Here is a 25,480-nt window from a genome sequence, read left to right on the forward strand (position 1 = left end):
ATGGGCCTCATTGGAGACAAATGTGTGGAGATTATTACCACAACAAAAGCCCTTGGAATGAAATGTTCAACGAACACATGTGCATCTCACAATCAGGTGTCCATGCACTTTTATGGTGTGTATAAGCAAATTTCACATTCGCAATGATATAATGGAGGAATCTGTCCAATGTCATTTGAATTAATCAACTGCGAAATCAATTCCATATAATGAAAGTCGTTGGTAATAGACCTGATCGTCGCAACTGTGTTTGCAGTACGATACAGTATATTGTCAGAAGATAACTTCAGACTTTCACTCATATATATATATATATATATATATATATATACATTATTTCATTCTTTTTTTTTTTTTTTTCCAAGATCAAATATTTGATCAGCCCCTCTATCACAGCTCATGCACTGTGTAACACTGCCACCAAGTGGTACAAGACGTAACTACACCGTCAGGATATAATAAATCACTGCTCTATAATCTAGACATAATTGAATTCATTGTAAAGCTCTGGAGACACGCAGGCGAACAGCTTGACGCCTTGCGTCAGAGGCGGCATCCTGTAAAGTTGTGCTCTTGCGTTGGCCATTGTCATATACACCGAGTTAAATCCACTGTCTGTAAACCCTGACGACTCAATCTGAAAAACATTAGGCAAGATGATCCTTATTTCAACCAGCTGCTCAGCTTGCGGCAAGCGGAACTCTGACTTCATTAAGATCTGGCTTTGGTGGCACTGCCTAATTAGAGCTAAACTGGCTCATACATCATCCTGAAGCTCATTTAGCTGATGAACAACCGTATAAGTGTGCACGGTAGATTTTTATTTTCATTTTTTGAATCCTCTCGTAATGTAACTCCGAGCCAGAGGGACACACTGTAGCTACGAGTCATTCGCCTCTGCGAAATGCTTGAGACGGGAAGAAAATCGATAAAGACAAATAAACCCTGCGGCTATGATTCAGAAGTCTCCTCTCACTCACCGTAAAGTACTTTCCCTGCCAAGATTAGTCTGAGAGTGCCATGTACCTGACATGATTAAATCAATGGAGACCAAAGTAAGGGCAGAGGAGGTCAATTGAAGCCTTTACACTGCACGGGTTTCAAGTTCCAGGTGAACATGCTGCGAAAGAAAAAAGGAAAAGAAAGCAAGATTCAAAGCCTTGAATTGAGCGATGCGTCTTGTTTAATAGTCGAAATGCAACGGTGCAGTTTGTTCTACAAAATCTGCTCGCTGTTACATTGTGCTGGATGTTTTATTGCTGTGGTCGTTTTTTTTTTTTTTTCCGTTTTTTTCCCCGTAAAACAAATACTGACCGGTATATTGTGAAAATGTTCTAATCCTGCTACTAACAGTGCATAATCGTTATTCTAATCGTGCAAGTCCCAAACCTACAATATCAACTTGCATGTGCATACAAACTTGTAAAACGTTTGATGTAAATCGTAAATTACGATGTAAAATTTAATAGCGACGAACGGGACGGGATGAAGGAAGCGGAGCGAGTGCAGTGACGGACATGCGTTGCTGGAAGATTTCGTGCACGTCACGCTTAGATGGCGCTCTTTCGGCGTTTTGGCACGCCAGACGTCTCAAACATTTTCTAGCTTCGGTTCTGCCTAAGAAAGCATTTACACACAACTTTACTAAAAGCCTGATAAATGAGGCCCATTATTACGCAATCTATTATTATAAATTACACGGCGTGTCCCCCAGAGCTACTCTATGGATCAAGCTGTAAGATAAATCTCCTCCGGGCTTTTTTTTTTCCCCCGAAGCCGAAGAATTTCCGAGAAACAGTCAGATATTCAAATCCTAAGGAGCTCATTAGAATACATCACAATTCACAAAGTGCAGGCACCAAAAAAACAGCTGACATAAAGAGTAATTTGACGAGGCTTCCCCGGTCGGTGCACCTGTTCGCCATAGAAACTTCGGTTTGACAAAGAAACAACGAATTCTCAAGGCCATAATTCGGAATAGAAATCTACAGCGATAACAAGCTGACCGTTTGAAGTAAAGCTACAAAAAAAAAGAAATACCCTGCAAATATCTCTTCGGAATTGCGCACGAATCCGAATCACGTGACATCATAAACTACACTCTCACACGCTCCTCTACAGTTTTCAGATCGACAAGTGGATTGTCTTTAGTGTGTTTGTGCTGTAGAATAGAACGGAGATCTATAGCTAAAAGCTTTGTGCTTTGGATTGGATCCGATCTAATGTATCGAAGCTCGGTTTTGTTTTGTTTTTCCGCAAGCCTACGGTCATGACGAAAGCAAATTCTCGAACGATCTAAACAACCTCTTCTTCTTTCACATAAAGAATCTCGTGAGCAGAGCTTGGGATTTGATTGACACCCCCGACAACCAACAGGCGGTCACGGATAACGATGCTGGACGCTGAGCAGCGGGGCGTTGTCATGGGGGCCAGACTCTCCCATTTCCTTTTTCCGGGATGGAAAGCCTCGACCGTGTCCAGCATTGAGGGCTGATGACCTACAGGTGGGCAAAACAGGCGACAAGAACAAATACACAGGATTAAGGCTCTTGATTATTGTGTAGTTATATGTGTTTTATTGGGGTTGTTTTTTTTAGAACGTACCCAATCCACCGGCAACAACCATTCTTCCTCGTACGACGGCTGCCGCGAAGTCTGCCCGCTTCGTCTTCATCGAAATGGTTTCTTCAGACTTCAGCCAAGATCCTGTGGCAGATAATTACGCATGCATTTACCCCAATGAGTATCAAACACCTTAAATTCATCCTCAGCTCCACTCCAAATATGGAAGAGAAGGATTTGCCTGTGCTTCATATCTACCTAAAAAAACGGAGCAGCATCACTTTAATCCCTCACTCTGTCCAGTCATCGATACACTCATCTGCACTGAAACTTTACCGCTGTCACCGCCGCTGCGCTTGTCGTCTCGTACATCGAGTCTCTGAATAATTTAAATGTAGAAGTAGTGGAGTTTGTGTGCGAACTCCTGTAGCAACTCATGATTGGACTGAGTGTTTAGAAGAAGCTGCCTCTGATTAGATCTGACAGAGTGGATTTCATTTCCTGTAACAGTCACTGTAAGGACAAGTTTGCAATAAAGCACTGAGCCAGAACACTTTGAGGAGGAAGAACTAAGATTCTCAGTCCTCTGCATGTCAGACATTAAACGTTAATTTGGCATCTTATTTATGCTTTGCGTTACAACTGACTGCCAAGAAAAAAAAAAAAGAACGAAAGAAAAAAAAAAAAGCAGCGCTTCCATCCAGAAGAAGATCGGTGAATAGATGCCAGAGCCTAAAGCCGTTTCTTCTTGGTCTCTAATGCTGCAACGGTTTTCTTCTTTCATGCAGGCTTGCGTGTGTAGCTGCAATAAAGCGATCCCAGGCCTAATGACTTTCCCAAATCAGTTATTAATCTGAAGTGAGAGAAAGCCAGGCTTTGCTCTTTAGGATGGTTCCCTCAGCCAACAGTTTCTATTTGCTTTTTGGAGTAAATTAATCAGTATTGCCTGGGTGGTTGAGATTTTTGCCCCTGCTACCTGACTCGACTGAAAAATGAGGAGTTTAGCAACTTTACACTACATATTGATTGATTCTTGGCAGGCTAGATTTGACTCTGTTGCTCGCCGAAATCCTGAGAAATGTTTTGATTTGTTTATTTATTTAAGGGAACGAGGTGGTAATCTCGCTTGATGCCTCCCAGATCAATTTCGAAGAAGCGTGGAAATGGTTGGGCACGTTTTAATACGCGGCTCCGTAAAGGATTAAAACGGCTTTTTAATAAACAAAAATTAAACAAACAAAACTATTTATCTTGCTTATTAAGTGTCATTTTCCTGGAAATCTGAATGCCAGGCTGTGTGAAGACAAGACAGTGAAGCAGATGGACTCGCTGAGGATGAACTAAAAAGAGCAACGGCTCTGTAAATAAGAAATTGCCATCTGGTTCTGAATAGTGTTGTTGAATCACCCTCCTGCAATGCACGCCCAGATCTTATCGATCTTATACGCGGGTTATATTAGATTGGGAGATTTATTATCTTATTGCCTCTTTTAGTTCCCGGCTGAGGGAAATTAGACATCAAGGCGTAATCTCCCGGATTCCCTGCGAGCTCGCCTCCAAAACCTGTTGAGTGACACACGTGGCAGTAATGGAATAATTAAAAAAAGATAAATGATTTATTACTGCAGTGTGTGCAGAGAGAAGAGGATTTAACAATGGCTCACTGTCTTCCTACCCGAGTTACTAGAGACCTTCAGGGCTATGATGAGGAAAAGAAAATACTATTATGCGATGTTTCTTCTCTGTGAGCCTGATTAGGAATGATCACATTTGAACGGAAACAGTAGAGGGCAAAAGCAAGCAGCAAGTACCTGCAGAGAAATCAATAACTCATTTCAGCTAGCCTTACATTTTGTCACACCTTGTTTCTTCCCATCATCTCTGTTTTAACCTCCCCCACCCCCACCCCCCGCCCTGAAGCTAATGTGAATCAAAATCCAACAGAAAATGGCACTTATCTCTGAATGTGAATAAAGCTGTGCAATATAATGATCCTTCAGATCCATGTGCTGCTTGATTCTGAAAAATTACCTTCTTCTGGATGAAAAAAAAAAAAAAAAAAAACTCACGTATTTTATCACTGTTTTTACCTACAGTGCATTTTTTTGTGGAATACACATCACACTTGATGTACCATAGATACAATGTATGGAGTATTCTTCATGTATACAGTCTAATAGGAGAACACAGGGGATAGCAAGGCACGGCATTTAAAAAGTGAGCATCGTGATACATATCACAATGCATTATTTTTTACATTTTTGCATCAGTAAAAAATGATTTATTTGTAACTATTAGTAGATGCGCTAAACTTTTATTATTCGGAAAGTGACCAATAATATGTCCCCTATTGTCCCCATATTGTTCGCTACGGAGACCGAAGCGTGTGCTGAGAGTCACATACAATACAGATTAACATGGCAGAGGTAGAGCTGCGTCTCCCTGGAGACAGAACAGGAAAAGAACGTCTGGTTTTATTTCATCTTTTTCTTTTCTTTTGCGCTACAAATGCCTGTTTGTGAAAGGGTCGAATGCACTTTAAAGATAAATGTGTGATCTGTCTGAACCAATAAAATAAAAGTGAACCATCTCGTAGCATATTGTTTACATCATTTACACCCTCATTATTGCGCTCAGTGGATGTTGGCTGGTTGTCCTGGAAGAGACTACCCCCATCAGATTTCTTAAAAGGATCAGGAAGGACTTTTCTTTCCACATGCAGAGGAATATTAAGTCGTATGTGCATGAACATCTCAATGCACTGAAAAATACCTGTCTGAAAAGTCAAATGATCTGCCAGTGCAGGAAGATAATTACACTTGGTAAGACTCCTTAAAATAAGAAAACGTATCTAGGCTGTAGAAAAGAACAAAACACATATTCCCAGCGATTCATTTAGTCGAATTAACTTAAGACTCCGTGTTGTATAAAAAGATCTTAAAATCAGAGCTACTAAACAAGAGAATTCCTCTGAATCGTCATCATTATATATTCTGTCTTAAAATTACAACATAAAACATATTGTATTCAACATGGGAAACTGAACTTAAACTACAGAACAACTTAAGCCATTAGAACTTTGGATAATATGTTGCCAAACACAATGTAGGTACAAGTTCTCATCCTTCATGCAATCTCAGGATAACTGCACCAAAAAGGTGGTTACTTCTCTAATCAATTCTCTCTATGTCCAGTCTCGGATGTTCAGTGGAGAGCATCCTCTATCTGGATTTTTTCGAGATGTTCGAGTATGGGATTTTTATTTTGGTGCATAAACTTCATTGCTATTATTCTGATAGCTTGCTGATCTTCATGGTACTGTTTTATTACGATCTGTTAAACGGATTCACAGGTGAGCAGGTGTATTTACATGGACTCTTTATTTCCACATAGCTGGACTTCATATGAGTAGGTATTGGAATACTCGTTTTGGTTCCGATCATGTTATTTTCAGCCTGTAACAATGCACGTGACACAGAAATGCGGAAAAGTGCAGGTAAGATAAGGGGAATAATTATTACATCATACCTTGGCTGGTGTCAAAGATGCTGACATTCTTGGTGAACTTGGAGCTCTGATGGATGCCTCCTTGACGAAGACCTCCCAGCCAGCAGAGGCGCCCTGTGTTGTCCCAAAGCACCCCTGAATAGGATCTCTTACAAGGCATGCTGGGTAATGAAGACCAGGTACGACTGTCCATGTCAAAAACTTCAAATGCTTTTACCAAACGCTTGCATTGACGCCCACCTGGGGAGGGGGAGAACATTCTTTTTGTGAAATAGGTTGACAAGCAGAAGAGGATTCACACACACACACACACACACACACACACACACACACACACACACACACACACACACACACACACACACACACGCAAGAACAGCCTTGAAATGTTCTGACAGATGGAGAGAGGCGCGCGCACACACACACACACACACACACACACACACACACACACACACACACACACACACACACACACAATAGTCTCAGAAATGCTCTGACAGTTTTAAAGTTGTATGCGCACACACACACACACACACACACACACACACACACACACACACAAAACCTGCTACATATATCCTGGATCCCTGAAGGCAGATGCTAGCATCATAGCGAGGGGTGGGCATCGGCGGCAAAAGAGCCCAGACGTCCTTGCGAAGGTCGTACTGCTGGAGAACGCTTCTGGGCAGCAGGTCGGCTCCCATTCCACCGACAGCGAAGGCTCTGCCGTCTGATTACACACAAACATGGAGAAACATTTCACCTTCCTGCGTGTGTCTAAAACATCTTTTCAGCCTAAACCGGATTGTGTGATTCGAGGGAAATGAAATCTGTTTTGTATCATTATTTCCTCATATTTTTTATGTTTAGAATAAGAGACATGGCAAACAAAAGATACAAAGATGAACATAAAATTAAATAAATGTCAGTCTTTAATAAAAAAAAAAAAACCAATGTGTTGTAGCAGTCGGTTAATTTATTTATTGATATCACAAAATAAACGAACCTTTTGTGGTAATAGCGACCCCCATCAACTCCTCCCTCAGCGAACTCCTCTTCCTCCACTTGCCCTCCTCCGTGTTGTACGCCTCCACTGCTTTGAGAGGGTGCTGCCCCTTGCCTACACCTCCCACGACGAGAAGCTGCTTGCCCAACACTACTACAGCAGCGCCCGCTCTGGCCGTGGGCATCGGGGGCAGGTTCACCCACTGGTCCACCTCTGGGCAGTAGAGCTCCATGCTGTTTGTGGCTCGTCCGGTGGCATCGCAGCCACCCAACATGTACATCTGACCTCCAACTTCGGCTAGAGAGTGATACACGCGCCCGCTCGAGAGGCATGCCAGGTTCTGCCAGTGAAACTCGTGAGCCGCAGGCACCGCCATTGCCCCCGACCACTTCCTAGGAGTTCTAAAAGGAGTTGAATGAAGGGTTAGTGGTCGTTAAAAGTGGCCTTGCTGATTGTGGTAGAAACCCTGTGGCGGCAAATCACACACAGTCAACCATCTAACAACCAGTGGTGGACGAAGTACACAAACTGTGTATTTGAGTAAAAGTAGAGATACAGCTGGTGAAATGTGACTCCAGTAAAAGTGTCCCTTTGAACTTTCACTTGAGTAAAAGTACAAAAGTATTTGCCTTTAAATGTACTTAAGTATCCAAAGTACTATGATTTATTATAACTATAATGTTCATTTTTATCACAAGACTCTTTAATCAACTCAGTTTATGTGACTCGAATGTGACTCTTAGCACAGTGATCTATTAATAGAATGATATTAATGACTCAAACACTGATTGATTTCTATTCCAATGATCATGAGCCCAAAACCTCCTTTTCTACTACTACTAAGAAAATCACACAAATAAGCATAATTACATGTAAACAAAAGCAGCTGAAAAAACAATAAATACAAAAGAAATAGTATTTAAATGTTAATTAAAGCTGATAATTATTTTTTTTTGAGAACATATCAAGCATCTTTAAATATATGGACAAGTAGATAACCGCATACAATGATATTTCTTCCTACTTTATCATAAACAAAACGCCCATCGCTTTCAGCCGTACTGTAAAACCTACAACACAGCGGCTTGTTACAGCTACTCATTCACTTCATGTCTCAGCGTGACTAAATCATTTCACTACTCAGCCTACTCTTCTGACCCTCTTCGAATGATATTCACGCAGGAGTATTTTTTCACTCCTATTTTTATCCGAGCAGACGAGAGAAAGCGAGAGGGAGAGTGAAACGGAGCGAGAGATATAGCGCTCCGTTTGGAGCAGCACGGCTGTTGACGCGATCGATTTTTGCACGACCGCTCTGCTGCAGCTCTCCTCGGCTGTGTACACAATTAGCTTGAAGTGGGTTGTTGTGGCGCAGCTTAGCATCCCATCAGTAACCAAGCAACCACCTTTCTCACCCCCCCCCCATCTGTTTGATTCCCTATCATACACCAAGCAACGACTCCCAGGCCCCCCAGCCCCCCCATCGCACACATACACAAGGACACCTAGAAGGAGAGGCATCAAAGAAATACACTAATTCCACCGAGGCCTTCGCCGAAGCAGCATCGCGGATTTCTCATTACCCTGACACTTCTTTTCACCAGAGACCTGCGCTTGGTTAGTATGACACGCCACTGGGTTTTGGCACTCATCAAAGTCAAAGCTAATTAATACCGGATGCTGTGTTAAGCTTTAAACCCTACTGTGGCTTCGAAACACCTTGGTACATGCTCCAGACAAACATCCATTTTATAATCCCCCCTCCAACAACAAAATGTCCTGCGTCATTTTTCCGCTCTATAAGCAGATGGTGGCTCCCTGACCGGATGAATAGCTGAAAAGCTTCATTACCAAAACATTCTTTTTTTTCGCCAGGCGCCTTTGCATCATCACAAGCCGTCTAATTGTACTGTAATAATGATTTGACTGGCTTGCTCCAGGTGGAGTGCTCCGGGGGTCTCTGGTGATGGAGTGTTAAGTATGTACAGACTCCTGAAAGTGCTGAGCACTTAATCAAGCTCAATCATGCTGTAAAAGAGGGAGGAAGGACTCGCGCTATCTCTCTTTTTCTATCACAGGAAGATTTGCTATAATCATTTTTTTAATGTCACCCAGTGGAGGTCCAATAGCTGACAGGATCTGAAACTACGAACTTGAACGAAAGTCGTTTTAAAAGCACAGACTCTCTTCCAATTAACTGTGAAAGTCAAGACGGCCGACGTGAAACCTCTCACAAAACGGCTTATCGATGAAGGGTAAAATATATAATGCGGACAGCAGCAAATATTTTCTGCGAGGGTATTCTGAGGCATGGCTCGCTCGCCAAGGCCTTCGCATTGAAGTCCCAGCCATTCACTCTGCGCTTTTGCTATCTCCCTGATCGTTTAAAGGCAAGCTGTCACGTTCCATCCGCCAGGAGACGGCAACATAAAAGCGAGCTCAAGGAAAGAGACATTTCTCCAGACGACGCCTTTTCTCGCCTCCCCCTGAATGATGCAGAGGTGGGTTGCCATAGAAACAATAGAAGAAGATGCACAGGTCTCTCTTTTTTTTTTTTTTTTAAACCCATTCTTTCTTTAAAATAGGAGGCATGGATAGTTTACTTGTAATAACGGTTTAACGAATAAATAAGGACGGCTTTTTTTCTCCTCCTTCAACCCGTGGCGGGCGTTTTCTAGTTAACGAAGCGAGTGGCTTTCTTCTGGCATGGCTCGCAAAGCACATTAATTCTCCAATCTGTAACTGATTTGCTTCGCCACTTCTCTCCCTGTCTTTTTTTTAATTAACTGCTTGAACAGCTTGAGATCAACTGTAGGCCTATAAGCGCCCACGGCCGTCATTTACAATCCGCGTGCTCTGCTTTCAAACTTTCAATTAGTTAGAGTCTCTCTTTTCTCTTTAACTTAGAACTAACTTTGGGACTAATTTCATCCTTTAGTTGAGCTATTAGCTCGGTATGTTCCAGTGGGTTTTAGTTGAACGCTGCCTTTGTCATCCTTTCCTCCAGGCCCACGGCGGAACAGCGGGGTATCCGTTTTATTGACTTCCGTTTAATTAGCATCCCAGTTCTCAAACGCTGTTTACTCTCAAAATCACACATGTGCACTTTCTTTCTCAATCAGCACTCCAGCGGCTTTTATTGGTTTATCTCTACGCTGTTGATGTGGTTCTGGGGGAATCCTCTTTAGCCTGATGGCTTTTGCAGTATCTGACGTCCATATTTCTTCCACTTTCCTGTCTCCTAAATGTCCCCTGTAAATCGGCTGCAGCCTGACGTCCATTATTATAGTCCTTTTTGCTGATGTTGCATTAGTGGAGAACTCGAGGCACAATTTAATATTAATTCCAGATCTGCAACCACGAGGAAGGAAAAGGTGCAGTGCATCATGTAGGTAAAAATGCAGCAATGTTTACAATGTTCTTCTCAAGTACTCGAGCGAGCGCATTCGAAAATTTCCATTGGAAAATGTGTCGACTTCGAGAGGTCTGTATTTCATATATGCCACTAGTGCATTTTTGTAAATTATATAAACAATGCAGATGTTGACCGGTATAAGAGTAAATATTTGTGGGCTTGAGAGTTCTCCGTCAGATGGTGACGAGGTCCTTCGTTACCCTTCTCCAAAAGGATGGAACCACTTGATTAAGAGGAGCTTCTATTCACAGCGAACTTGACATATTGATTTTCTTGCCGCAGCACCTGCTAACGTGACAGAATATTTGTACTGTGCTGAAATGTGATTCTTTTTTTTATTGCGGATGGATAAATGAACATTCAGCAGAGCCTGTGAACTCCGAGACCTACAAATCTCACCTCGGTGTCAGCGCTGTGATGATCAAATTGGATCTCCACATGCCGAAATTGTGTCGTGACCCAATTACACTCAAGATTGTTGTCTCAAGTCTGCGCCTCCTCCCCTTTTTTCTGCAGACTGAAGCACTTTGATATCGGAGAGCAAAGGCTCTTTCTGCGGACTCTCCTGCCAGTTCGGAGGGTTGGCGGCGGTTGAAGCAGAGACGCTCATTTCCATAGCAACCCTGAATTCAGCTCACGGGTGCACATATGAAATGAGCTTTGCGCGCTGTTTGAAATTTCATTACTGTTGTTCTTCATTTTTCTTTTGAAGTGAAGGTGCGGCAGGCCATTCTCTGTGCTCGACTACTTTTCAATTTTGCAAGGATTGCATGGGTGTGATATTAAATATTCACAAGATCACCAGGCAAAACGCTGTGTGTAGGCGAGACCTCGAGCCGTCTGTTACCAAAACAAATGCAGCTTGCTGAATGCTGGAGACAATTAGCCGACTAGCACTACTCACTCCAAAAAAAAAAAGAAAAGAAAAGAAAAAAAAAAAAGAAAAAGGAAAGGTTTAATATAAACACAATCCCCTTTAAGCAGGATGAATTAGTATGCATGAGCTCAATATTTCAGGCTAATCGGATGTTTTGCAGGAAGTAAGCTTGTAATTTCTGGAATTTAATTTGGGAACTTCACTGGTTTGATTAAACGCGCAAACATCTGGACAAGTACTCAACCAGGTCTTATCACTGCTTATATGAAAGATTTGAAATTTTCGCTTTATGATAAACAAGTTAAAATATGATCATTGCCAAATATTTGTGGACACCTGAACATTACATCCATGTTCTTCTTGGACATTTCATTACAGAATTAGACCAGGATTGCTTTTCAATAAACTTTAGAGTGAAGCTGTAATGATTTGTGTTCTTTCGGCTACAAGAGCATTAGTCTTTCAGTCCGTTCCAATAGTGTTCAGGGAGATTTAGGAGGTCAGAGCTTTGTAAGGGACACTCGAGTTCCTCCACTTCAACTTTATGTCTTCATGGAGTTCTTTGGTTTGTGCTTTTTAGTTTTTGTGAAATTGTAATGCTACACCTAAGATATTATATTCACCAGAACTTTGTGGAAATGGTTTGTAGAAGAACCACATAGAATCAGCAGACCAAACTTTTGGCTTGATTTGCACCAAAAAATGTTACACGGGCAGCATTAATCACATTGCTTTTACAACCTGAAAGTCTTTGTGTATCTTCTGTATTTTGGATAGCCATCATGGATCATAAAGAACCCCCAGCGCAGCTGTTAGCAGGGCAACGTGTTTACAGCAGAAACAGAGTACTCGGTCAGAGGAGTTTTAGTGCAGTCTCTTCCCCTGAGTTGAGAAATGGAGGTTGTTTTTAGTGTGATTTAGGACAAGTCTGGCAGAGGAGGGTTGCGATGTAACACTGAAGCACAGTAGTACAAGTTATTACTTAACAGTAAGTCGAATGAGTGTGCGTTTTATGGCTGGTAAAACTGGTGATGAGCCATATATGGCTCTTCTTATATATATATATATATATACATTTAGCAGGAAAAAAATCAAGCTCACTAGAACATAATAACACCAATGGTTAGTAGGTCCAAACGTTATTAACCATGGCACAAGAACAAAACGCTGAAGCTGACAAAAAGTGGACCTTCTCTGTGATTACTATTACGTATCAAACAAACAGTTCCTGCAAAAAAAATAAAAAAAATAATAATAATAATAAAAAAAAATCATCACAGACAGCTCATTTTAATTATCAGGGATTTAAGGTGAAGTTAAAATAGAAATGCCAAAACATAATGAGAAGGAAAGTAAGTAGATGGAGAGAGCATTTAGGAAGATTACAGCTGGGAGCCAGGGATAAGTCTCTTTAAAGTGCAAGCCCAAAAGGCCTTATGACTAATTGCGATGGAAATGCCTTTGTAAGACAGGAATGAGTCTCAAGTCCCACACATCCTCGGTACTATGTTCCTGTGCGATTATTTTTAGAGCCCGGCGTATTGGAGCACAACTTCTAAAACTTGGCAGAAAGCGATGTAGCTCTGCCAGAGAGTGAACGTTTGGAGACTGTGGACATATGCTGTGCATCAATTTCAGCTTCAAAAACCAACATTATAATCCGGATCATGTCTCACAATAAGGTGTTGGGTTTACGTATTAATTCATTGCAAATCAATAAATCAATAACCCAAACAAACTCTAATACAAGCTGTAAATAGCTATGATAATACCCTCCTCCTAATGGTCTTTACAGCACTTTCCGTGCATTGATTTCTGCAAATCCTGCAGATTTTTACTGTCAAGAGTGTGCTTTCCTTTCATATTTGCTAAAAATACATTTTAATTATATTCAACAATAAAATCGGCTAACACAGAATGATCCGACTAAACCTTGTGAACGCTCCGTTGCATGCTATTTCCCTGAAGACGCTACCTAGCGGCTTTGTTTTCTTCACAATACGACGTTTTTTTTAGCACACAACAGATGAGGCACATTTTAGAGCGGTGAGACTGCACATATATTTCTCTCCCTAATTAATCGTTATACATAAGTAAAAATGAACACAGAAATACCCTCTGAGCCAGTTAAGCTACCTGCAGCTGGGAAACGGATTTACATACATGTGAATGGCTGCAACTGGGACATGTTTAGAGTCGCTCGGTTCAATCTGCCGAGAAACGTTATCCCGAAATCTGATTGGTCAGAAAATATGTACGGCTCAGACAGTTGTTCTGGCTGCAACATAAACGACAGATTGGTAATTCACAAAAAGTTAGATCAATTGATCAATAATGTAGTGACATTTCTTAATTAAATATGCTGTATGGACAGCTTATACTGTCTGATTTTTTAGTAAAACTTTTTAAAAAATTTTTTTTTTTAAAGAAAAAAGAGAGAGAGAGAGAGAGAGAGAGAGAGAGAGAAAGAGAGAGAGAGAGAGAGAGAGAGAGAGAGAGAGAGAGAGAGAGAGAGGGAGAGAGAGAGAGGACTACAACATAAATGATAACAGGAACTACTGTAAATCTTTCATAGACATCCCTCGCGTTAAATCTAATATACAGTTAAAATGTTCATAAATAAATTTAACGTTGTTATTGTTTGCCAATTGCTGTGGTATAAGGAATAAAAAAGTCTCTTGCCTTGTATTATTTCTTACATAACATTATCCGAAGTGATTCTGAACCACTCTGGCACATAGAGTAGCTACGTTTATTGTGAAATGATCGGTTACTAAGTAACCAAATGTCTTCATTTAACTTATATAAAATGAAAAATTCGTGAACTGAAACCGAAAATGCGGTTCGAATCTGGCGCCCCCGTTTGGTTCATTGCGAAATTGCATTCGCCACAAAACTAATTGGTTTAGCTGATTTTCCCGGTGACTCGCGGAGAGCACAATAGACCAAAAATATTATAGGGAATTGTTTTTATGGAGTTTTATGTTAAAATAATGACATTTATTAATAAAAATATAATTGTTGATAATAAAATGAAGTGAAATATTAATACAGTACAAAACTGTATAAATAAAATAGCATTTTCCAGGTGGCGTCCGTTTATCTCGGGCGGTTTTGAAGCCACCGCTAAAAAACGGGGGATTACTGTTTATATATATATATAAATGATGAAATAAAGAAATGAAATAATGAGATAAAATAATGAAATTATATAATATGTATAATACTAATTAATATATGCAAATTTTTGTGGAACCACCGCGAAAAAACGGGGGATTACTGTTTATATATATATATATATATATATATATATATATATATATATATATATATATACACTAATTAATATGCAAATGATCATGTTCATTATGCGCATGACCCCTCCAGACCCTGGTCCGTTGAAAAAATTGGTCCGTGGTACAACAAAGTTAATGGACCGCTGAATTGAAGGGTTAAAAAAGTGGTGTTTTTCACATTTCTCGTTCACCGGCGAGGTTTTACGGTCATGAATCTGTCAGAAGAGAATCAAGAAGCCATTGTAATGAAAGAGATGTAATACTCATCACTTAATTACAGCTATTATGGGGAAAATGATACACAATACGAGAACTGCTTTACTTACACAATCCATGACTTCAGTGTGGAGAAGTCGGGATCATAAACCCGAAGCTGCCACGTTCACGTTTCCATCTAAAATCCCAAATGATGACTATGGGATGGGAAAAGATGTTCCAGGTTTCTAGAAGATTCTCAGACAATAAATCACAGCAGTCTGTGGGGTTAACCTTTATTCCTTTATCAGCCATTCAGCAGTCGTATTTTACAAGCGAACCCGGCTGTGATTGGCAGAATAAAGAGGCAATGACCTTTTAGCTGGGATCATGTGAAAAAGTTTTGGCACCCTCGACCGAACCTGGCACTGAATTCTGAACTTGTTTTTGGGTCACCTGCCTGTCAGATGGATCCTGATGATGTTTCATAACCTGCTTATAACGATACAATGGATATACATACATCCTTAATGCTGGTTAGGTGAACAAATAAAGCCACAAAGGAAACATCTGACCCAATAACAGTATAATATTATTTTGGACTGTAGCAGCCGGCTAGCGTGACAGAAAGCGTCGTCGTCAAGCGAAAACAGAAACAAAGTCAGCCTGTATTTTTTTGTTCGCGTTCATTTCAAACACCTCCGAAATATCGTTAGCGATTATATTTATATAATAAAATTATTACTTACTTTTCCCCCTTTTGTTGTTGTTGTTGTTTTTTTTTTTTTTTTTTTTTAAACCTGACGGCTCCTCAGCTCCTCCTCACGCGCGCCCCCCCCTTCTCTTCCTCTCCCGCTTGCCGGCTCGCGGCTGCTGTACGCGCGACACTGATGCGCGCGTGAGGTGCACGCGTCCTCCCTTTCGTCCCTTCTTCTCCCCTTTTTTCCCGCCCTGAGCTCGCGCTTTCCTCGTGGCTGCTACTGGCTGCGCCCTTCTCGGTCTGCATACTACAAACTCTGAGACCGAAAAACAGGGCGCATACTACAGCACGCTGCAGCTCTGATACCCTTCAACAGTACGAATCCGTACTACATTCTCCAATTCTACTCGGTGTTGTAGTAAACCGGAGTAGATGTTCTGGAAATAGCTTATACGTGCATACTGCAAAGTGTACACTGTGTATGATCTGCTCCTGGATTGCAGTACTGTCACTTGATCACCTGGTACTGCTGCTATCACCCAACGTTGCTGCAATCACCTGACAGTACTGTGAGCACCTAATGGTTCTGTGAACACCTGACAGTGCAGAAATCACCTAATGTTTCTGTGAACACCTGACAGTGCAGCAATCACCTAATGTTTCTGTGAACACCTGACAGTGCAGCAATCACCTAATGTTACTGTGATCACCGACAGTGCTCTGATCACCTAATGTTACTGTGATCACCTGACAGTGCTGTGATCAACTAATGTTACTGTGATCACCTGACAGTGCTGTGATCACATAATGTTACTGTGATCACCTGACAGTGCTGTGATCACATAATGTTACTGTGATCACCTGACAGTGCTGTGATCAACTTCTGTTACTGTGATCACCTGACAGTGCTGTGATCACATAATGTTACTGTGATCACCTGACAGTGCTGTGATCAACTATTGTTACTGTGATCACCTGACAGTGCTGTGATCAACTACTGTTACTGTGATCACCTGACAGTGCTGTGATCACAAGGTTATTGCAAACACCTGACTGTGCTAGATCCCCTAACGCCATTGTGATCACCCAACATTATTGTGTTGTCACCCAATGTTACTACGATCAAATAACGTTACTGAGATCACCTGACAATGCTGAGATCACCTCACAGTGCTGTAATCATCTATTGTTATTGAGAACACAATGTTATTGTGATCACCTAAATAATTCTGTGATCACATGATGTTAATGCGATCACCTGACAGTGCTGCGATCATCTTACATTACAATGATCAAACTACCTTGGAGTACGATAAAGGAAATGTAATTTTATTGTAATTAGTAATTGCAATTATCTACCATAATAACAAACATTCTTGTAATTAATTTACTATGATCACCTAGTTAATACGAGCACATAACTACTGTGATCAGCCATCGTGATTAGCAGATGTTACTGCAGTCAGTTTACAGTGTATACAGTACTTGCATCCTACTTATATTCCACTCCTGGTTGTAGGCTAGTATGTGATAGAATAATGAATGATTTAGCAAAAATGTGATTGACTTCATACTGTATATATTGAAATTCTTTGTTGATTTTCTGCTAAGGTGAAGTGTGGCAGATGTCCCCTTGAAGGGCCAAATCAATGTGTATATGTAGACATCAGGAGCCAAAATAAAAAAAAGTTCCACAAACCACCAATTTTTTTTTTTTTTGGAAACTGTTTGTAAATGTTAAGAGAATCGTTACAATGTTTAATTACATAAACAGTACTTCATTAGCAAGTTGGCAAATTAGCAAGCTAGTTCAAGAGTCAGGTATAAGCGAATCCAAGTTGTGTAGCATTGATTTATGTGCACTTCAATGCTGCATTGAGACAGCAAGGAAAAAATAGAACCAGTGAGAAAGTAGGTTGGCTTGGTAAGCTGCATTAACCATTTCTTTGATAGCTAACACACACACACACACACACACACACACACACACACACACACACACACACACACACACAGATTGGGGAGCAGGTGTGTCAACCATCAGTTCCCAGTTTTCCATGGAGGCTCCTAAGCATCAGTTCAGATAACGCTGATCATTTAACTCTGCTAATTACGCAACACTACCGTGATCAGCTGCAATGTGATCCACAATGTAATCAACTATCTAATCATTGGGCACCTAACATTATTGTGATCAGCTAAAGTTACCGTAACTACTGTACTTTACATTCCTACCATCACCTAACTCTACCACCTCTGTGACGACCTAACAATACTCATGATTATTTTGTATTACTGCAGTCAACTGTCACAGCTATTGACTGCATTAATATAAATTTACTGCGACAAATTTTTATATATACATCAGTTAAATGCAATAATACTACCTGAAACTGGCAATGTTAGCTAATCCCATTGTGATTAGCTAACATTAATGCATACAGCTAATGTTTCTGTGATTAGCTAACATTACTGTGATCACCTAATGCTACTTCAATCATCGAACATTATTGTAAGCATTTGTGGAATTATCTAATGTTACCTTACTGTGATCTCCTAACGTCACCGAGTTCAGCTACCATACTCTGATTGTATCATGTTCCTGCGTTTAGCTAACCTTGATTCCGTAAGATAACATAGCAAACTACTGCAACTAGCAAACTGATTCGTCTAACAACAATCAGAGTGGTTTGCCCATAACATTTACTTTTTAACGTACTGTATAATTTTACATGAACGACTTTTGTCAGATTCAGCGTGTCTTTCTGTAAGCGTGCGGGTCAAGTTTTAAGTCATAGCATCTCGTGAGAGGTGACCGTAACGGATGATTAAATCTGTCGTGCGCAAATTGCAAAGTATCCTCAGCTGCTCAAGACAAGATAGGAGGATAAAAGGAAAGCCTTCTGAACGGCCTGAAGATGTCCTCATGGCTAATTATGGCCGTGTGGAGAAAGATTATTTGTTATATTGTGCAATCGCTACTTTAGTTTAACTTTAGTGACATTTATTAGCATTTCCATCACAGTAGGCGCAGCATTACCAAACCATTAAAATGACAAACGTCAGGCGCAGTTGGCATTACCTCAGAATTACTTCAGCTGCTATATTTTTGTTTTTTCACTTTGCTGTGACCTAAAATGTGTTAACGTTCAGCAGTCCAATATGATGCAAGAAGGTGACAGAAATGAGAAGGCAGCAAAGCACTCTTCGTTACTATTTTGGGAAAATGGATTAATTGATCCTTTTATTTTTAATGACCATTTTAATCTTGTCCAAGTTGATGATGGTGGTGGTGGTGGTGGGGTGGTCGTGGACCCCATGACTGCTGGTATGAGGTGGGAATACACCCTGGATGAGAGGCCAGTCTTTCCTGAAGACATTCACAGATTCGTTCACGCCTACGAGGCAATTTAACCGAAGCAATCCATATTACAGAGTGTGCAGTTTGGGACATCGATGTTTTCTGCAACAAAAATGGGGCACGTTTAAAATATTCATGGCAGACTTTTATCACAGGCGCTCAGATATTCATTTTTAAAATGCTCTAGGGAGTCACACGTTGTGCTCTTCTTTCAGAATATACAGTAACAGTACCTATTTTAAAAAGTGTTTTAATAGTGGTAAAAAAAAAACTTTTATTAAGGTAAGTGTTTATAAGGCCACTTGACCTTGTTCCCAACCTCTTATAACAATCGACCTAAAAATACATGAATATTTAGTAACTTTTATTCCAGGAGGTGTCATCCGTCATAAAAAATTCATTATGTTCATTAACATGATAGTGTACAGGGGGGCTCATGAGACACATTTAGCACACTCATTCATTCCTGTCTACTTCAGGGCTTATCAGCTCAGTGCACTGGCCTGCAGCATAGCCTACTTTCGCTTTGCAGGTTCGTGGTTGTGCTTCCTTGCCATAAGCCACTAGAGAGCTAACCTGCATGTGTGTGTGTGTGTGTGTGTGTGTGTGTGTGTGTGTGTGCATGTAGAATATTTATTACACATTAGGCCTACTTCAGGAATGTCAAAAATATCTCTACCTCACAATGATCTGTTTTAATAGACCAGTGAACATTTGGTTGACTTTCTCATCACATTTTGCCTTGTGAGGACCTTCATCACCATTATGGCTTTTCCATACATTATGAGCTGAGGGAAATTTGGTGGATGCCATAGATAAATAAAGACCATGGATAAATTCCATAAAAATTAATTTTAGCTTTAATGCTATGTGTAGAATCGTTGAAATTTTTAATGACTTGAAAAAACATTAACTTAATCAGCAAGTTGGCTAATTAGCATGCTAGTTCAAGAGTCAGGTATAAGCAAATCCGAGTTGTTTAGCATCGATTGATGTGCACTTCGGGGCTGCATTGAGACAGCAAGGAAAAAATAGAACAAATGAGAAAATAGTTTGCCTTGTACAGCTGCATTAACCGTTTCTCTGATAGCTAACACACACACACACACACACACACACAGACACAGACACACACACACACACACACACACACACACACACACAGACACACACACACACACACAGACTGAGGGAGCAGGTGTGACATCCTGATGCTGTCAACCATCAGTTCCCAGTTTCCCATGGAGGCTCCTAAGCATCAATTTTGAATTAATTCAAGCAGAGGCAGTGTTTCCCAGGCGCAAAAACAACACATTCACATTTCCAAGAGCGACTGTCTACCCCTGGCAAGGTCTGAAGCGTGAACGGCATTGTTTTAGGGCCGCAACTTTGATCACTGAAACAAACGAGAGCACAGTCAGTCGGCAGCCAACGTAATGCCTAATCCGTTTACCCATAATCCAGTTCCCTTTAGTCAACAGAGGAGTGTAGTTTATTTATTTATTTTTAAGTATAGTTTGTTGGTTAAATAATAGATGCAACTAAAATGACATTCATCACAATCGTGGTCTTGTATAATGGTTCAGAATAGAAATACAGTACATTCAGACCTTTTTATGGAAAGGAATTATTATCAAGTGGGAACGAATTGTAAGCTCCTTACTGAGTGTATTTGTTTTGTTTAAAGGCAATGCAATCCACCTGTTTGTGCTGTGACCTTGAAGCTGTGTTTACAACATGCTCTACTTGTTATGAATCCTACCATGTGCCACATACGTTGAAAAAGCTAAAATTGTACTTTGTATCTTCCCTCAGTGGATTAATTAGCATGCAGAAATGACATATGGACTTTTCAAAATCAGTAAAGTATAACTCCTACTCCTTCCTACTACACACAAAGGGATACACAAAGGATCAACTTATATATATATATATATATATATATATATATATATATATATATATATATATATATATATATATATATATATATAGGTTTAACAAGACAAAGGTACTTTTTTTTATTCTAAAAGGTATGTTTTCCCCTGAGGCAATTCAGAGCATCATACCAACCCAACAGTGAAGCATGGTGGGGGTAGCTTTATACTTTGGGGCTACTTCTCTTTAGATGAATAGCTCCAAATCCCAAGATAATTTACCACAAAACCTTCTGTCTTTTGTCAAAAAGCTGAAAATGAGGAGAAATTTTACATTTCAACATGACAACATCCTAAACTACAAACCAAAAATCCACACAGACATGGTGTCAGAAAAGTATAATCAAAATCCTGGAAAGAGCACAAACCTCGATCGCTTTAAAAACTTATGGAATGCAATCAGGGTGGTGTTTTTTTAATCAAAATGTTCCCAATTATTAAATATTTGTATATAAATTTTTTATCTGGATATTTGTTGGTTGGAAGATCACATTAAACATGTAACATGTAATAATAACGTTATTTATGTCTTTAAATGTGTAAAAATTGTATAAGGGTGTGTAGACTTTTTTTTTTATCCATTGTTTTCTTAAGGAAACAAAAAGACAGGCCTGACCACCATGTTAGTGATAATCGTCATCTGAAAGCTTCCGCATTTGCAGTAAATAAACTTCATATGTCAATAATTAAATTTCTCTTTAAATACAACTTATACATTATGTATTTGCCTACTGCTAGATTTATATCCCAGTCAAGAATTGTTCAAACTCACTGGCTTAACACTAGGAAAACAGAGTTTAAGATATCCCACTGTGCTGTTTACATTACCACTTCAATGTTCTGTTGAGCGCACACATGGTGAAAGCAAATAACTGAATTATTAGTGTGGATATAAATGCTCCCACAGAGCTGTCATTTTTTTTTATTCTCACCTTGCAGTAGGAAAGGTTCGGGCATGTCCTTGAATCATATTAAAGATTCACAGTATAAGAAGAATTGGTATTGAGGTAAAAAAAAAAAAAAAGAAAAGAAAGAAAGACAATATTTGCTTTATTCTTATGCAGAAAAAGATGTTGTTCCAAATTACATTTGGTTAAATGTGGCAGGGTCTAGAAATATACATGAATGCATATAAGAATTGTGTAAATCAGTGGCTTGCGGTCAGGGCCAGCAAAGCCTTCTCTGCTGGCCTAAACACTATCAGAGACACTGACCTACATTTACAACCTAAATTCTAATATTTGTTCCATGAAACTGTATTAATTTATTTCCAACAGTTTATTCTCTTTATTTCGTAGCGTTTCTCTCGGCTGCACTGCTTCCAGTACGTGTATGTTAGATTTTTTTGTCCAATCAGATTTCAGCCTCTATGTGCTGCCATGTCAATCTAATCTGTCCAGGGCCTTCAAAGTCTGTACTGCTGGTGTTTTTACCATAGAGAATATTATGAATAGGTCTGTTTCTTTAACCAATCAGATTTCATATTCGCCTCACAGTGCAGCTCGCTGGCCCAGAATAGTGTCAGCATTTTTCCGTCCTCTGATTGGTTGGTCAGAGGGAAACTGTTACAGCCAAGTTCGACTGGCAAAACACGTGTGTAGCTCTGCACACATTAATACATCTGAGTTAGACTTTTTTATGCCTATGAAGGAAGAGAAATTAATTTGGTCTCACACATACTTAAAAAATACATTTTCCAGAAAAGCTAAGACTTCCTGAGGAGGTCGGCCAAACCCTGAAGCTAGCTAGCTTGTCTCATCCCGGGAAAGGGTTTGTTCTCCACTTCCAGACCAGTGAATACGAGCAGTACCACTGGATTACTGCCTCTGAGGAGCGGTCCAAATTATGAGTATGAATCTCTGGTGAGTAGGTTGTATTTTATTACATTTTTAATGTTTTTGTCATGTTATGTGACAAATATTGATTCTGAACTGCTCCAGATGTTGTAGGTGCACAGTTGTGGTTGTAGTGTAGAGGTCTGGGATTCTTGCTTTAGTAAAATGGTTTTCACCTTCCATAAGTGAAATGCCTCTCTCTCTGTGTAATGCCACCTGTTGTTATAATGCGTTTTTGTATTGTTTTGATGGTTTCTATAATTGTGACATGATAGTGGTGGTATTAAGAGGTGGATTAAGTTGCGTAAGTCCCCACTGAAGGCCCAGGTACCAAATGCACGGCCCGCCACTGGTGTAAATTAAAGATAGATAGATAGATAGATAGATAGATAGATAGATAGATAGATAGATAGATAGATAGATAGATAGACAGACAGACAGACAGACAGACAGACAGACAGATGAGATAATATGTCTATAATTGGTTTTTTAATAAACATTTTCCCCCATAAGAACATTAAAAGCGTGAACATATATTAATGTAGAATTCATAATCTATATATACTCTAGAAATTAGTAAAAAAAATATCTTTATTTTGGTTTATGGTTTTAATTATCTTTATTTTGATTTAATTGAATAAAAGGAAACACCAGATAATTGTGACAATGTCCCAGAGATTTCCTCTTGATAAAATGTAACATTTTACTGTACATTGAAAAATGTGTAAACCATTAGTAGACAACACACGCTAAGTGTTGTTAGGACTCCCTGCCTGGCTGTAAAGTGCTTTAAAAAGTAACACTGCAATTTTCATATTCATAGGCAACGTGTCAAGCTGGGGAGGAAAACTGGAGTTAATTAGAAAACCAAAAAAAACTTTTCAGTGGAAAACACATTTGACGGAAGTTGATTGCCTATTAAAATTTCCAATCAGGGAAAAAAAAAATGAACGTGCTGAGCAATTAGCCTGCATGGGACGAAGCGGCTAAGAGAGGGCATGGGGTGAGCAACGTGTCGCTATCTGATGATCGCTTTGTTCCAGCGTCATCTTCAGAATCAGCGCTTCATCACTTGATAAATGTTGCCTGCTAATTTGTTGTTGATTTAAGCAGCCCTCGAGGGTTCCTTCACCGTGATCGAGGACACCACAATTCCCTCAGTCAATATCCGATGCTACGCTGGGAAGGATTTATGCGATTTACACAGTAATAGAATTTATTTTCCGACAGTAAAATACAGCCGCACTTTACGCAATACAATGCGCTCTCCTGAGATGTATGACGGCTGAATATTAACGGCTGAAGTTAAACCTACATTATGACTTGTGGATTCAATGTCGGGTTTCTAAACCCCGGCTGTGCGCACTAAATTTTTATTATTATTATTTTTTTTTTTACTGAGTATGCAAAAAAAATTGTGTTTCTGTCCAAACATAACGAAACGACTCCTATTATGTCACTCATTTGTGTAAGAAATAAAGGGTAGACTTGGAGATACATCATATCATGCAGAGGTTTATAAGGTTGATAAAAGCAATATCAATTCTGAATGCCATTCTTCAGACAAACAGTAACGCAATGTATATTACAGCTTTACCTTTGGCATTGGAGACTCCTTCTTTTAAAGTTGTTGGGAAGCGTTGAGCTTCTGATCGAAAGTTGTGAGTTTAGAGCCCAGAATTTGCAGTCTGGTGCTCCTGGGCTATTGACCATGGCCTTTATCTACTAAAAAAAAAAAGGCTAAGGCTGTCTGACAAATGCTGGTGAAACATTAAATACATTAAATACATTTAATGGATATCTTGGATATGAGGTGGTATCAAAGGTTTCGAGTCTGAAGGCACTAACTGGTACTGCAAGCTAAAACAAAGGTTAAACATCAAATTCTGCGTAAAACTGTGCAAATCTGCCACAGAGTCTTTTGACACGACATACACTTGATATACAGGAAGAACATCACTGGAAGACCATGAGATACCTTCAATGAAATCAACTGCGGAAAATGTCGAAACCATTCAGCAACTTGTGCATGATGATCGTCGGAGAACAACGTACATGATCTCACTTCCGCACCCACCCTACTCACCATATTTGTCTCCTGCGCACTTCGCCCTTTTCTCAAAGATGAAGCTCCAGATCAAAGGTTGCCGTTTTGACACAATTGCGGAGATCCAGCGCAAATAGCAGAAAGTGCTTGACATGCTTTGAAAAGAAGACGTTCCAGAAGTGGGAGCACTGTATTGCTGTGCAAGGGGACTATTTTGAAGGTGATAGTCTTGATGCCACCTTGTATTTTCCCTCCAGACCACTAGAGGGAACCCCTTGTCATACCCATCTTTGACTGTTCCCTTACAATATTTATAATTTCTTCTTTTGTTTTTAGTGATGGGACGTCCGATTCTTTTTTGTGAATCAGTTCTTTCGGACAGTTCGTTTCAAAGAACCGGTTCACCAGTTCTTTTACGTCATGACGTCATGCATAGCCAAATATCATCTCGGCGGATGAACATACACACTAAACACATTTAAATAAAGTCATGTCTATTGCATGAGGGCATATAGCTTATTTGTTTAAAGTAAATCATCATCATCATCTTAGAAATGTTCCTTAACATCAAAACGTTGATGTTTTAAGTTGTTAGTAAATAAACTTTTCATTTAAGTCCTCAGTTCACCTGTGCTCATATATCAGCAGCGCAGCACCAGCCTTTACACTATGTCGAACGCATCTGATTCAGAGTCCAAAAAGTGTGTGTGTGTGTGTGTGTGTGTGTGTGTGTGTGTGT

The 25,480-nt window shown here is 39.9% G+C and overlaps 1 protein-coding gene across 4 annotated transcripts in view; it reads right to left on the reverse strand.

Annotated features, from left to right (window-relative positions):
- Positions 1-1,165: 1,165 nt before the first annotated feature.
- klhdc8a (kelch domain containing 8A) overlaps positions 1,166-25,480 on the reverse strand; it is a 29,109-nt gene continuing 4,794 nt past the window's right edge. The window contains exons 1-6 of one of the 4 annotated variants that reach the window (XM_083535377.1): positions 15,611-16,105; positions 7,079-7,479; positions 6,638-6,802; positions 6,091-6,309; positions 2,605-2,706; positions 1,166-2,498 (exon numbers count right to left, since the gene is read on the reverse strand). In XM_083535377.1, the coding sequence (XP_083391503.1) occupies positions 2,296-2,498; positions 2,605-2,706; positions 6,091-6,309; positions 6,638-6,802; positions 7,079-7,454 (1,065 nt within the window). In that variant the 5' untranslated portion in view covers positions 7,455-7,479; positions 15,611-16,105 and the 3' untranslated portion in view covers positions 1,166-2,295. Of the gene's footprint in view, positions 2,499-2,604; positions 2,707-6,090; positions 6,310-6,637; positions 6,803-7,078; positions 7,480-14,992; positions 15,354-15,606; positions 16,106-25,480 lie in introns of those variants that run through there. The other 3 variants (XM_083535379.1, XM_083535378.1, XM_083535376.1) reach the window with 3 other exon arrangements.

This window comes from Silurus aristotelis (genome assembly GCF_946808225.1).
Source record: "Silurus aristotelis genome assembly, chromosome: 29".
Taxonomy (NCBI): Eukaryota; Metazoa; Chordata; class Actinopteri; order Siluriformes; family Siluridae; genus Silurus; species Silurus aristotelis.